General features: G+C 50.3%; 1 protein-coding gene across 1 annotated transcript; it reads left to right on the forward strand.

Moving 5' to 3' along the window:
* The first annotated feature begins 150 nt into the window (after nt 1–150).
* On the forward strand, nt 151–6,118 carry ZNF408 (zinc finger protein 408). Its single transcript, XM_082659415.1, has 5 exons — nt 151–330; nt 635–912; nt 2,123–2,184; nt 2,407–2,666; nt 3,731–6,118. The coding sequence occupies exons 1-5, from the start codon at nt 282–284 to the stop codon at nt 5,248–5,250; spliced, it is 2,169 nt and encodes a 722-aa protein (XP_082515541.1). The 5' UTR covers nt 151–281; the 3' UTR covers nt 5,251–6,118.
* The last annotated feature ends 6,610 nt before the right edge of the window (nt 6,119–12,728 follow it).

Raw genomic sequence — 12,728 nt, forward strand, 5'->3', positions numbered from 1 at the left:
TAACCGTCCGACTCGTCCCTCCCAAAAGGAAGCCCTTGAAACAATTAGTTCCTCTCTACCGGATACTCAAATCCCTAGTGGACCTCCGGAATTCTAAACTCGTATTGTTCTCGGACAGAGATTTGCCTCACCACTACTGCCAAACTCCCAGTCCTGCGCACCAATGAGGTCTCACTCTTACGATTCTTTCCCGAAAGGAAATTTGGTAGTCAATGACTGTTTCCGGGGGGAGCTGAGAAGGTGAGTCTCACTTCCGGCGGAGGGAGGCTTTCTGACCCGGGATGGAGGAGGCGGAGGAGCTGCCCTTGGAGTGGGAGAGACTGCAGTTCGGTGAGTGACCTGCGATGTCTCCGACCCTCGGCCGTGGCCTAGATACTCCTGACGTTCTCTGGTCAACTCTTTCCCCCCACGACCCTTTTCCTCCCGAGCCTGGCATCCTCCTTCGGTGCCCTCAGAACCTCTGGGAGCTTCTTAAGAGCCCTCGAACCGCCTCAAACTTTTCCGGGGCCCCCTTGGAGCCTTTACATATCTCTCAGACTCCTGAGGCCTAGCTGGACCTCGGTTTTCTCCCTCACTTTTCCCCGCCCCACGACCTCTTGGGCCGCTTCCTCACTGTCTTTCTCTGTCCCTGCAGCCCCCGATCCACGCCTGGGCCCGGACTCAGGATGGAGCCCTTCCAGAGAAGGCTGTGCACAGGGACTCAAAGACCTCTCGCCCGGACCCACCCGAGCCATCCTCGCTCTAAAGAGCCTCCCGCGGGGCTTGGCCCTTGGCCCCTCACTCATCAAGGAGCAGCGCTTGGGGGTCTGGTGTGTTGGGGAACCCTTGCAGCCAGGACTGCTCTGGGGGCCACTGGAAGAGGAGTCTGTCTCCGAGCAGAAGGGCCATGGAGTGAAACCAAAGCAGAAGGAGGTATTGAGGGATAGGGCTTTACGTCTCCGTGACTGAAAATTTTGATCAGACGTTTCTCGGTAACTCTCCAGTTCGTTAGAAGATGCACGGTGTTTCAAGAGATAGGAGATGGTTTATGCCCTCTCTCTCAGGGACTGTCTCATCCCCTCACTTGCGGTAGCCGAGGAGGTGCAAAAAGTTATTAAAAGGTGGATTAGTAGATGGGACTTCCCTAGGTCCAGTGGTTAAGACTCCAGCGCTTCCACCGCGGGGGGCGCGGGTTCGATCCCTGGTCCGGAACTAAGATCCCACAGGCCGCACAGCGCAGCCAAAATGTAAAAAAAAAAAGTTGGATTAGTAGAGTGTCAGCAATGACGACGAAAGTCAAGAGCAAAGGTTTTTGGAATTAAAAAGCCACGGGGGGGCTTCCCTGGTGGCACAGTGGTTAAGAATCCACCTGCCAATGCAGGGGACACGGGTTTGATCCCTGGCCTGGGAAGATCACACTTGCCATGGAGCAACTAAGCCCATGCGCCACAACTACTGAGCCTGTGCTCTGGAGCTGGCGAGCCACAACTACTGAGCCCACACGCCTAGAGCCCGTGCTCCACAGCTAGAGAAGACGCCACAATGAGAAGCCCACGCACTGCAACGAAGAGTAGCCCCTGCTCGCAGCAACTAAAGCCAGTGTGCAGCAAGGAAGACCCAATGCAGCCAAACATAAATAAATAAATTTATTTAAAAAAAAAAAAAGCCATGGGATCAAATCCTAGCTTTGTCACATAGCTAGTTAGATGGCATGCCTCGTTTAACTCATATGTAAAATAAAGGAATGGTCGTTTCCTTTATTTTAATTCTCCAGGATTATTTGGAGCAAAAGTTGAAAAAGCACAGGTAAAGGATTTCATTGCATAAGTCCTGAAAAACAAATTTAAAGTTGATGTACCTCTTACTACTTCTTCTGTTTGGTATTCACTGAAAGGCAATAATATGTGCAATTCAGTCATTCACCACACTTTGGGAGGGAGGTGAGGGGACAGTTTTTTTGGCCTTTATTGAATGAAAACTCGAACGGCATAGTCCTATAGAGGCAGACCAGAGACCATTAACCTTCTAGGGGCTTCATCTTAGACCTGTCTCAGGAGAGGTTACATCAGGGGTTTTTTTGTTGTTTGTTTCACCCTGGTCCCCTCAAACACATGGGAGAAAGACTTTTATTGGTTTATTTCAGGACGTGTCACTAGGCCCATGGGGAGATGTGTGTGCTTGTGAGCAGAGTTCAGGCTGGACTAGGTAAGTTACAGGAGAGTATGTAGTGAAGATGCTCCTTTGAGGCTTTCTGTTGTGGCATGGGATGGAACCGGAAGCTGGCTTCTGGTTCCCACCCAGGGATCTTTGCAGTGAGTGTTCCAAAGGCATGGGATCCTTTAGGACTCAGACTGCCCAGGATCTGGGGCTTTCAGGGAGGGCCACTTGAAGGGGATCTCCTGAGCTAACTCTTGCTCTGCTTTGCAGTTTGGTGCAGCGGGGAAGGCTGGAGGGTGAGGGAAACGTGGCCCCAGTGCGGATCAGCGAGAGGCTCCACCTGCAGGTGTACCGGGTCGTGCTGCCAGGTTTTGAGCTGCTGATGTGGCCCCAGCCTCCCTCGGAGGGCCTGAGCCCCACCCAGCCCAGGCTAGAGGAAGAGGCATCCTTGGCTGTGGTGACAGAAGTGGAGTCTGCTGTACAACAGGAAGTGGCCTCCCCCAGGGAGGATGCAGCAGAACCTTGCACGGGTATGTGTCAAATAAATGCTGGCTTCCCCAATTATCACCAAAAAAACCTGTTGATAAGACAAAGCAAAGCTTATGGCATAAGACAGTAGGGGAGAACAGTAGCATTTCTGAGAGGGAAGGGCAAAGCCTGGATATTTATCGAAATTTTGAAGTCTGGTATAAGGTGGATTTTTCAGTGTGGGATGGGGTCGGGGCTCGATCAGTATTGGGTAAGGATCATGACATAGTAGTTTAGGATTTGTGGAGACAGCAAGGCTAGAATTTTCAGGTAAGAGGTTCAGAGAATTTGGGGATGTAAACTGTCATTTGATGCTTTTTATTAAAGAGTGACAGGTCTTTTCCTTGGAATAAACAATATAGTTGACTCTTGAACAGCACGGGGGTTAGGGGCACTGACCCTCTGGGCAGTTGAAAATCTGAGTATAACTTACGGTTGACCCTCCGTATCCAAGGTTTCACATCTGTGGTTTTGCATCTGTGGATTCAACCATGTAGTGCTGTGGTATTTACTGTTGAAAAAAAATCCTCGTATAAGTGGATCCGTGCAGTTCAAACCTGTGTTTTTCAAGGGTCAACTGTATAGATATTTGCAAGTTTTATCTTCCTGAGTTAAGTTTTCTGGAATAGTAAGGTCACACTGACAAAGACAGCAAGTTGTGTATAAGGTTTCCAGTTTTCTTATGTTTTTTCTGTCTGGGCTGGGGCTGGGGATTCCTTTATTTTCACGTGACCTAAAGTGAGGAGGTGGTGGTCTCAACTCATCCTAAGTGCATGTCTCCAGAGGGAGAACAAGGGCACTCTGGAATGGCCTTTCTCTAGAAATTATCCAGATGTCTAGACACTATGGTTCCCAGGAGAGCCTCCCCAGAAGGCACCTGAAACTGGACAGAAAGATAAACAGAGTGCGTGGCTCATGTTCCAGGGAAGAGACTGGTGTCATTGCTCCCATTGCAGTTCAGGGGCTGAGGAGGAGAAGACACATATTCCTATAATCTCCTGGTGAGACCACCGTGACCCCCTGCTACAGTCTCTACTAAGCCCAGCACCCCACTCTTGCCTTGCAGATCCTGGTCACCAGTCACAGCCCCGCATCCAGGCGGTGAGCCCTGGACTTAAGCCCCGAATCCAGGACCAAGTTTCCAAGGAGAGCGAGCCACTCGGCCCATTGCCTCAGGATGGCCGTGTAGATGAGGAGGACCCACCCCAGACCCAGATGCCACCTGAACCTCAGAGCAGCTCCACTCCCCAGCAGGACCCTGAGAGCAGTGAGGCAAGTTCTTCATCTTCTGCCAGGGGCCCCCAGCTGCATGCTTACCTAGTCAGGAAGTTGCGTAGCCCCAGTGATCAGCGGCCACCCAGAGCGAAGACCTCAGAGCCCGGGGCCCAGCAGAGTGGAGAGCAGCAGCACCCTGGCTTCCCCGCATGCTTGCGGAGCGCCCCTGGCCCGGTGGGAGGCTCTCCGAAGCGGGGGCGACGGTACCGCTGTGCCGAGTGTGGCAAGGCCTTCCTGCAGCTGTGCCACTTGAAGAAGCATGCATTCGTGCACACGGGCCACAAGCCCTTCCTTTGCACCGAGTGTGGCAAGAGCTACAGCTCAGAGGAGAGCTTCAAAGCCCACATGCTGGGCCACCGTGGGGTGCGGCCATTCCCCTGCCCTCAGTGCACCAAGGCCTACGGCACCCGGCGAGACCTCAGAGAGCACCAGGTTGTACACTCGGGTGCCCGGCCCTTTGCTTGCGACCAGTGTGGCAAGGCCTTCGCCCGCCGGCCCTCCCTGCGGCTGCATCGCAAGACACACCAGGTGCCAGCGACCCCTGCCCCGTGCCCGTGCCCTGTGTGCGGGCGGCCCCTGGCCAACCAGGGCTCCCTGCGGAACCACATGCGGCTCCACACGGGGGAGAAGCCCTTCCTGTGCCCACACTGCGGCCGGGCGTTCCGCCAGCGGGGCAGCCTGCGCGGGCACCTGCGGCTGCACACAGGGGAGCGCCCTTACCGCTGCCCACACTGCGCTGAAGCCTTCCCCCAGCTGCCTGAACTGCGGCGCCACCTCATCTCCCACACTGGGGAGGCCCACCTGTGCCCCGTGTGTGGGAAGGCCCTCCGGGACCCCCACACGCTGCGCGCGCACGAGCGCTTGCACTCAGGCGAGAGGCCCTTCCCGTGCCACCAGTGCGGCCGTGCTTACACGCTGGCGACCAAGCTGAGGCGCCACCTCAAATCCCACCTGGCCGACAAGCCCTACCGCTGCCCCACCTGTGGCATGGGCTACACTCTCCTCCAAAGCCTCAAGCGGCACCAGCTCAGTCATCAGCCCGAGGCACCCTCCAGCCCACCCTGTGTGCCGCCTGCCTCTTCTGAGCCCACCGTGGTGCTCCTGCAGACCGAGCCAGAACTACTAGACACGTGCAGTGAACGGGGCGGGTCCCCAGCCCCGGACGTCTTCGAGGTCACCCTTTCCGAGAGCCAGGATAAGTGCTTTGTGGTGCCCGAGGAGCCAGGTCCTGCTCCCAGCCTGGTGCTCATCCATAAGGACGTGGGCTTTAGCACCTGGGCAGAAGTGGTAGAGGTGGAGACGGGCACCTGACCACCCTCAGCTTCCCTCAGCAGAGCTCTGTATAAAGACTGGTGTTTCTGAGCTTGGGTGTCTGGATCTTTCTCTTTGGGTTCCCTGATAGAGACTAGTGTATGAGAAGCAGGTCGAGGACTCCCCTTCCTGCTTATGGACGACCACTTTGTTTCCCAAGACTCTTAATAAGGTAAACCACTTCTAGATGTGAGATCTTTTTATCAGCTTCCAGGAGAGCTTGTCCTGCCACCCTCCTTGGGAACTCCTCAAGGTGCTTGTTCTTTAAACGTTGTGGAAGTGACCCTGCCCAGTGAGGTAGCCAGGTCGCAGGCAGCACTGTTACCCTGCTGGCGTGCTTAGTGCTGGAATAGTCACTCCCATCCAGCTCCCTGAAGGACAAGCATTTCTATTTGGAACCAAACGGAATGACTTGTGAAGGTTAAAAGGCCAGAGACACTCCGCTGACAAGTCTCTGAGTCAGGCGTTAGATTATTTGGGCAGCTTTTCTCACCACCGAAGGCCTGTGAGGTTGGTTTTTGTTCTGTGCTGAAGGACACCAGACTCATTGGAGGTGGTTAGGGCGGGTCTGCACCCTTGTTTGTATCTGGCCGAAGGCAGCCCTGTTGAGGGAAAGAGCGAGGAATGAACATGTGTTTCATGCTTCATCAGCTGCGGGCCTGGCCTGCCCGAGGTGCTGGGGACGCAGCTGTGGACAAGACAGGCAGCGCCCTTTACAGAGCTCAGGTCTACAAGGGGCAAAGAACGACAGTAAGAGTTTAAAGAGGAGCACTCCCCAGTGCTGTGGGTGTGTTTAGTGGGATGGGTTCACTTGTGGGCCTCAGGGAAGGTGTCCCCAAGAAATTATAATGATAATAAACAGCATTTGTTGTGGGCCAGTCCTTTATGTGAGTTTATTTCTGTAATCCTATAGCAATCTTGTGAGATAGTTATGAGGACAGTCAGGAACAAAGAGCTGTAAGTGTCCTGCCCAAGGTGACAGAGCTACTAGGTGGCAGAGCTGAGACTCAAATCCACGTAGTTTAGCACTGGAGTAAGGCTCTTAATCTCCACACGCTAGTGTCCCGCATTTCAGCTGTGACTTGTTGGTTGAGGAGGTGTGGGGGAAGGTGGGGATGTGAGGGGCTGCATGTGAAAAAGCCCCATGGTGTGAGACCCTGGGTGTGAGCCCTGAGACCAGCATGGCTGGAGCAGAGAATGAGGGGAGGGGGGCAGGGTCAGATCACACAGGCCTTGCTTCAAGAGTTTGGACTTTATTCTCAGGACATTGTGGGGCTCTTTGAAGGGTTTTGAGCAGGGGAATGATACCATCAGATCCATGATTGAAGAGACCACTGGAGAGGATTAGTGGGTAAGGTGCAGTTGTGGGGAAATCAGTTAGGTGGCTGGGAATGGGTGGTAGTGGAAATGCAGTCATTCACCCAACAAATACTGAGCACTTCCCGCCTGCTGGTTGTTAGGGGTATGGCAGTAATAACAGTCTCTGCTCTCGTGTAGTTACGTTCTGGTGTGGCAAGAGCCAATAAACAAATACATGTCAGATGATGGAAAATGCAGTGAAGAACAGTAATGCAGTGGAGAGGTCGAATGGGGAGTGTGATTTTACAGAGGGCGGTCAGGGAAGGCCTGCAGTAACGCGACAGAGACCTGAACTACGGAGAGGAGTGAGCCAGGCTGATGTCTGCAGAAGGAGCTGAATTCCAGTCAGAGGAAACAGTACCAGCAGAGCCCAGCGAGTTCAAGCAAGAGCAAGGAGCAGAGCGGCCAGGGCGGAGCGTGGAAGGAGGTGAGGGCAGGGGCTGTAGGCTGTGGGGAGGGCTTTGGGTGGACAAGTTCTCTGAGAGGTAGAAGTGACCAAAGTCAAAGACTGAGGGAGAGAGGAAGATCTGACTCCTGCTTTCTGACTTAGCAAGTTAGGTAGCTGGGGGGGGGGGGGGGGGAGCGGGACAGCTATGATTTTGGCTGGGGATGGTTTGAGTCGAGGTGCCCTTGGGAGAGATCTCAAGAAGGCAGTGGGAAATGGGCACAACCTGTGGGGAGAGGGGAGGCTCCTCAGGAGAGACTAAGTCAGCATCCGATGAAACAGGAGAACCTGCAACGTGTAAGTCGCAGAAGCTGATGGAAGAGCATCTCAACAAGGAAGAAGAGGGTAACGATGTCCTTTGCTGTTGAGAAGGTTGAAATTTGCCAGTCGCTAGTGAGCTGAGTGAGGGCAGTTGGGAGCCAGACTGCATTGCTTTGAGGAGGGGGAGGCAAGAGAGACAGGGGAACTTACATTCTTGTTCCATCCTCCTGTCCTGCAAATGGTGTTGTGCTGCGTGTTTCACAGATGGGGAAACAGGTTCAGAGCGGATTGGTAACTGCCGAGACCGCACATTCAGTAAACAGCAGAGCCAGGATCGTGACGTGTCGTGTCCTCTGGCTTCCCAGCACTCAATCTCCATGTCATAAGCAGCCCCGTGTCTCCTGCTTTGCACTGACTTTAACCCATCCACCCACCCGGTGTGAATAACTTCGTGGCAAAGCGTCATTCTGAAACTGTCCAAGGAGAGGGAGGACAGCAAGGGATGGTGACGACGATCTGTGGAGAGAAAGGCCACACCATCCAAAGCCTGAAAAACAGCTGCTAATACTAGTTTTGAGTCAGCCAACCCCCTGACTCAGCCTGGTGGGTCCTACTCTTTTCCAGCTCCAGCTTCAGGCGGGTCATTCCAAGTCAGGTAACCTCTCAGCTGTGTCTGCCCAGCATTGTTAGCTAACTTGGGGACATACCCATTGCTTGATACTGAACAGTGCAGGGAAGTGGGGATGCTTTGGGTTGCTGGGGAGGCCTGCCGACACCCCACAACTGTCCTCAGACCAAAACCTGGGATGTTTACCCCGCTTTGTCACATCCCCACACAGATGAGGGACTTTCCTCTCCACTGAGACTGTCCCTGGTGATGCAGAGCAGTGTCAGATCAAAGCCAACAAATTCATAGCCACCTGGTTTGAGCATGTCTGCTCAGCCAGCGCTCATGGCTGAAGTGGGAATGGGCATCGGAGAGCATTGTCCAACTTCCTCACGTTACAGATGGGAAAATGGAGGCCGAGAGAGAAGTCACCTTCTAAGGCATGAGACCAGTGAGTAGCAGAACCGGGACAGGGCCCAGGTCTTCTGAAACCCACTTTAGTGCCCTTCCAATGAAAATAAAGTGCAATGACAGTTCTTGGAAAGACTGATAACTGGAATATTTTTTTTCATTGAGAAAATATCTCCCCCCAGTCAAAATAATTCTTGTGTCATTATAATGTTGAAAGTCCCTTTATTCCCTACTTCTCCTTTTCTCCATCCCCTGATAAAGTCACTTTGAACTGTTTGGTGTATATAGCACTGAATTTGAATGCTGCTTCTTGCTATAGAGCAAAGTTGCAGTGAAAATGTTGCTGGACACCTTTTCACAGATGCAAATTTTTTTTTAATTGGAGTATAATTGCTTTACAATGTTGTGTTAGTTTCTGCTGCACAGAGAAGTGAATCAGCCATACGTATACACACATCCCCTCCCTCTTGGACCTCCCTCCCCCACCCCATCCCACCCAACCAGGCCATCACAAAGCACCGAGCTGAGCTCCCTGTGCTGTACAGCAGGTTCCCACTAGCTATCTATTTTACACATGGCAGTGTATTTATGTCAAACCTACTCTCCCAATTCATCCCACCCTCCCTTTCCCCCACTGTGTCCACACGTCCGTTCTCTACGTCTGCCTTTCTATTCCTGCCCTGCAAATAGGTTCATCTGTACCATTTTTCTAGATTCCACATATATGCATTAGTATACGATATTTGTTTTTCTCTTTCTGACTTACTTCACACAGATGCAAATTTAAATTCACAGGGTGAGGGGACTTCCCTGGCGGTCCAGTGGTTAAGACTCCATGCTTCTATTGCAGGGGCCACAGATTCAATCCCTGTTCGGGGAACTAAGATCCTGCATGCTGCATGGCGAGGCCAAAAACAAACAAACAAAACCATGCAGTGTGTGTGTAGCTGCTGAGCCAAACGTCAGAAAGTGCAGGAGATAAAGAATCTTTTATCCTGATTTGCAGCTTTAATAGTGTGAAAAAAAATCTTACAATAGAATAAAATTTGATTCATGTTTAGGGACCTTTAAACAATGCAGAGCATCATGGACTAGACAATTTCAGGTGTGGATCATGGCTCTGCCCTTAACTAGCTGCATAAACTCAGGCAAGTTACTTCTCCATGCCTCAGTTTCCTCATCCATAAAATGGGGATAGCTGTAGTACGTACCTCATCAGTGCTACATACCTGGCACATGGTGAGCAATTAATAAATTGTAGCTGGTTATTGATAGTGTTGGAATCAGCCCTCTTAACTTGGAAGACAAGCAAGATTGAGGTAAATGTTGCCTACAGGTAGTGCCTGTTTGGGCAGGTCAGCATCACTCACAATAGTTTTGTACTTCGGGTGCGTGTCCTCTGGGTATACGGTAGTCCCCCTTGCAGCGATGGCCTGGGAGGCAGGAGTCGAGTCCTGGTCCTCGCCCAACTCTGTATGACTTTGACCAATTAGCTTCCCAGCTCAGAGGCTCCATTTCCTCACAGTGACATGGGGAAATTGGACCAGATCAGTGGGTCCCAATCTCGGCTCCACCGTGAAGCCCTTTTGGTAACTTATTTTTTCTTCTGTGGGTCCTGTATTTAAAAAAATTTTTTTTATTAAATAGAAACTCATATTTTTGAGTCAAAATAGAAAACTGTTGATCAGATTGAGGAAGAAATAAGGTAATTAACCATCTAAAAAGACATAATTTCAGCCAAAAGGGAAAAAATTATTTTTGTCTTAAGATAAATTTACAATTTTTGAGTTCTTTTTTTTTTAATATGCAAAAGGACAAGGCCACCCTGTAGTACATGCACAGAGCCCTAGGCTTTAGAGCATCTGGATTGGGACTTCCCTGGCAGTCCACTGGTTAAGACTCTGCGCTTCCACTGCAGGGGGCACAGGTTCAGTCCCTGGTCGGGGAACTAAGATCCTGCATGCTGCGTGGCGAGGCCAAAAAAGAAAAAGAAAAAAAAAAAAACCGAAAACAGAAAAAAAAAACCCAGAACGTCTGGATTTAATAATATCTGATCTCCTTTCCAGCTGTGAAATTCTGTAACTCTATGTCCTGGAACATATTTCAACTGTTTTCAGTGATTATAGAGCTTCGCTTTACATTATAATGCTGGCTTCACTCGTGATTTTGTTTGATGCCAACTTGTTGGGCAGAAATGCAACCCCTCGTTATGGCCTTGTTCTCAGAGGGAAGTAGGATCTGTTTTAAGGGTGCAGGTATGTGTTTGTGTTGAAAGCAGGAATGACACTCTAGGCTGCAAGTACCACTGGGCCCAGAGAGAGTTCCAGAGAGACGGTTCCTGGCTGGGAGGCTTGCAGGGGGCCCTGCAGCCTGAGGGTGTGCTCAGTCTACTGAGACCCTGCACCCATGGAGGTGCTTGGATCCCTCCAGAGGCACATTCACAGAGGGGTGCTCTCCTTTGGTCATCTCTGCAAAATAGAGGGTAGGTGCAGTCTTGTGTTCACCCAGGAAAACAGGGAGGCTGTCCAACTAGAACCCACTTGATAATACTAGCCTCCATTTATTAAGGAATTAAGTCCACTTTTCACTGTGAATGTTGTCAAACACAGAACATTTAAAAGAATAATGTAACAATCTTGTTACTACCTAGAATTAATTATCGCTAACATTTTGCCCTGCTTGTTTCATCTTTGCTGTAAATCCTTCAGTGTAATCTGTAACTCATGAGGAATTAAAAAATATATAATAATGTGTCATATAACACTTAGCAAATTAACACTAATTCTTCCATATCATTGCATATCTAATCTATGTTTAGATTTTCTTATTTGTTCTAAAATAGTCTTTTTACAGTTGATGTGTTCAAAGGTTTAAATCAGTCATGGTCATTTTATTCCCTTCATGCATTTGGTTGTTAGGTCTCTCTTAGGTTTCTATTATTCTGAACAGTCTTTCCCACCCACCCCTTGCATTGCCACATCATGAATTTGTTAGAGAAACCGCGGTCACTTGTCCTGTCAAATGTCCCTCATTCCTCGTGGTGGTGTCTAACTTATTCCTCTGTTGTCTGTATTTCCTGTAAACTAGTAAGTAAAGCTAGAGGTTTGATCCAGCCTAGGTTCACTCTTTTAGGAAGAACACTTCATAGGCAGCATTGTGGATTTCCTGTTGCATCATATCATGTAATAGTGCTGTTTATTGAGTGCTTACTGTGTGGCAGGACTTGTGAGACTTTACAAACATAATATGCTTTGGGGGAGTAATTTAGTTTTTACTTCATAACGCCTAAACTCTGAATCCAGCTAAACCTGGAAGGAGACAAGGGGTATATGGAATCCAAAGAATTATAGTGAGTCAGAGCACAAAGATAACAGGATTTGAGAGCTGGGAGGTGCTCTCCACAGGAACAAAAGGAATGGTGGGGATAAGATAAAACACAAAATCAAATTTCTCAGAATGGTCTAGAGTCTTCTTGCTGGTCTTGCCATTCCTGGACTCAAAATGCCCATGGCCTCCACAATATCCGTGCTATCTCTCTCCCGGCCAAAGAACCCATGCTTGCCATCCAACCCATCAGTCTTAGTTGTGCAGACAGCCCACAGAGCCATTTGGGTTGGGTCCAGCATTTGCCAAGGACCAGATGTCTGGACATATTCAAAGTGAAGTTCTCATCAGAAAAGTTCTCCCCGTAAATGGACTTGCTGTGTATACTATTATGGCATGTAAATTCATCATCCTGACGCATAAATCCAGGAATAAGCCTTGGAAAGCAGAAACCCTTATAACCAGATCTCATCTTCCCAGTGCTTAGAGAACCGAAGTTTTCTCCTTGGGAACATCGTCTGTAAACAGCTTGTAAACAGTAGTCACGGCCCGAGACTTGCCCCTTAACAGCCACGTCTGCGCGTGAGTGTGCCATGGACTCAGCGGGGCTGCAGCTCCGAAGCAGAGTCTGCAGAGTGACCAGTATGATCTTATTTAAGTTCTTCAACAACAGCCTTGTGCAGTGAATATTGTTATAATTCTGATTTTACAGATAGTGAAACCCAGGACCAGCCTCCTAAATCAGTGCTCTCATTCATGCTGCGGTGCTTGTCTGTCGGGAGTGATGGGTTCTGACAGTGAGGGAACGAGGGGGAGGTCAGCAGGCCCCTGGCTCCGCCCGAACCCTTAGTAGAAGAGGTGCCATGTGTTATGTGCTTTGTCCTTCTCCCTGCCAGCAACATCCCCTTCTCTTCTCTCTCTCAGGTTGACTCAGCACTGGCCCAAGCCTGTCCTCGGAAAAAGGAGGACCACCTACTTGAAGCAGGAAGGACGAAACCGCACCTCTCTTCTCTCCACTTCTCAAGAGCTCTGCCCCCTTCTCTTACTCAAGGAATTTTTAAAGAAATTAGT

The sequence above is a fragment of the Grampus griseus genome (assembly GCF_964374135.1).
Source record: "Grampus griseus genome assembly, chromosome: 8".
In the NCBI taxonomy this organism is placed as follows: domain Eukaryota; kingdom Metazoa; phylum Chordata; class Mammalia; order Artiodactyla; family Delphinidae; genus Grampus; species Grampus griseus.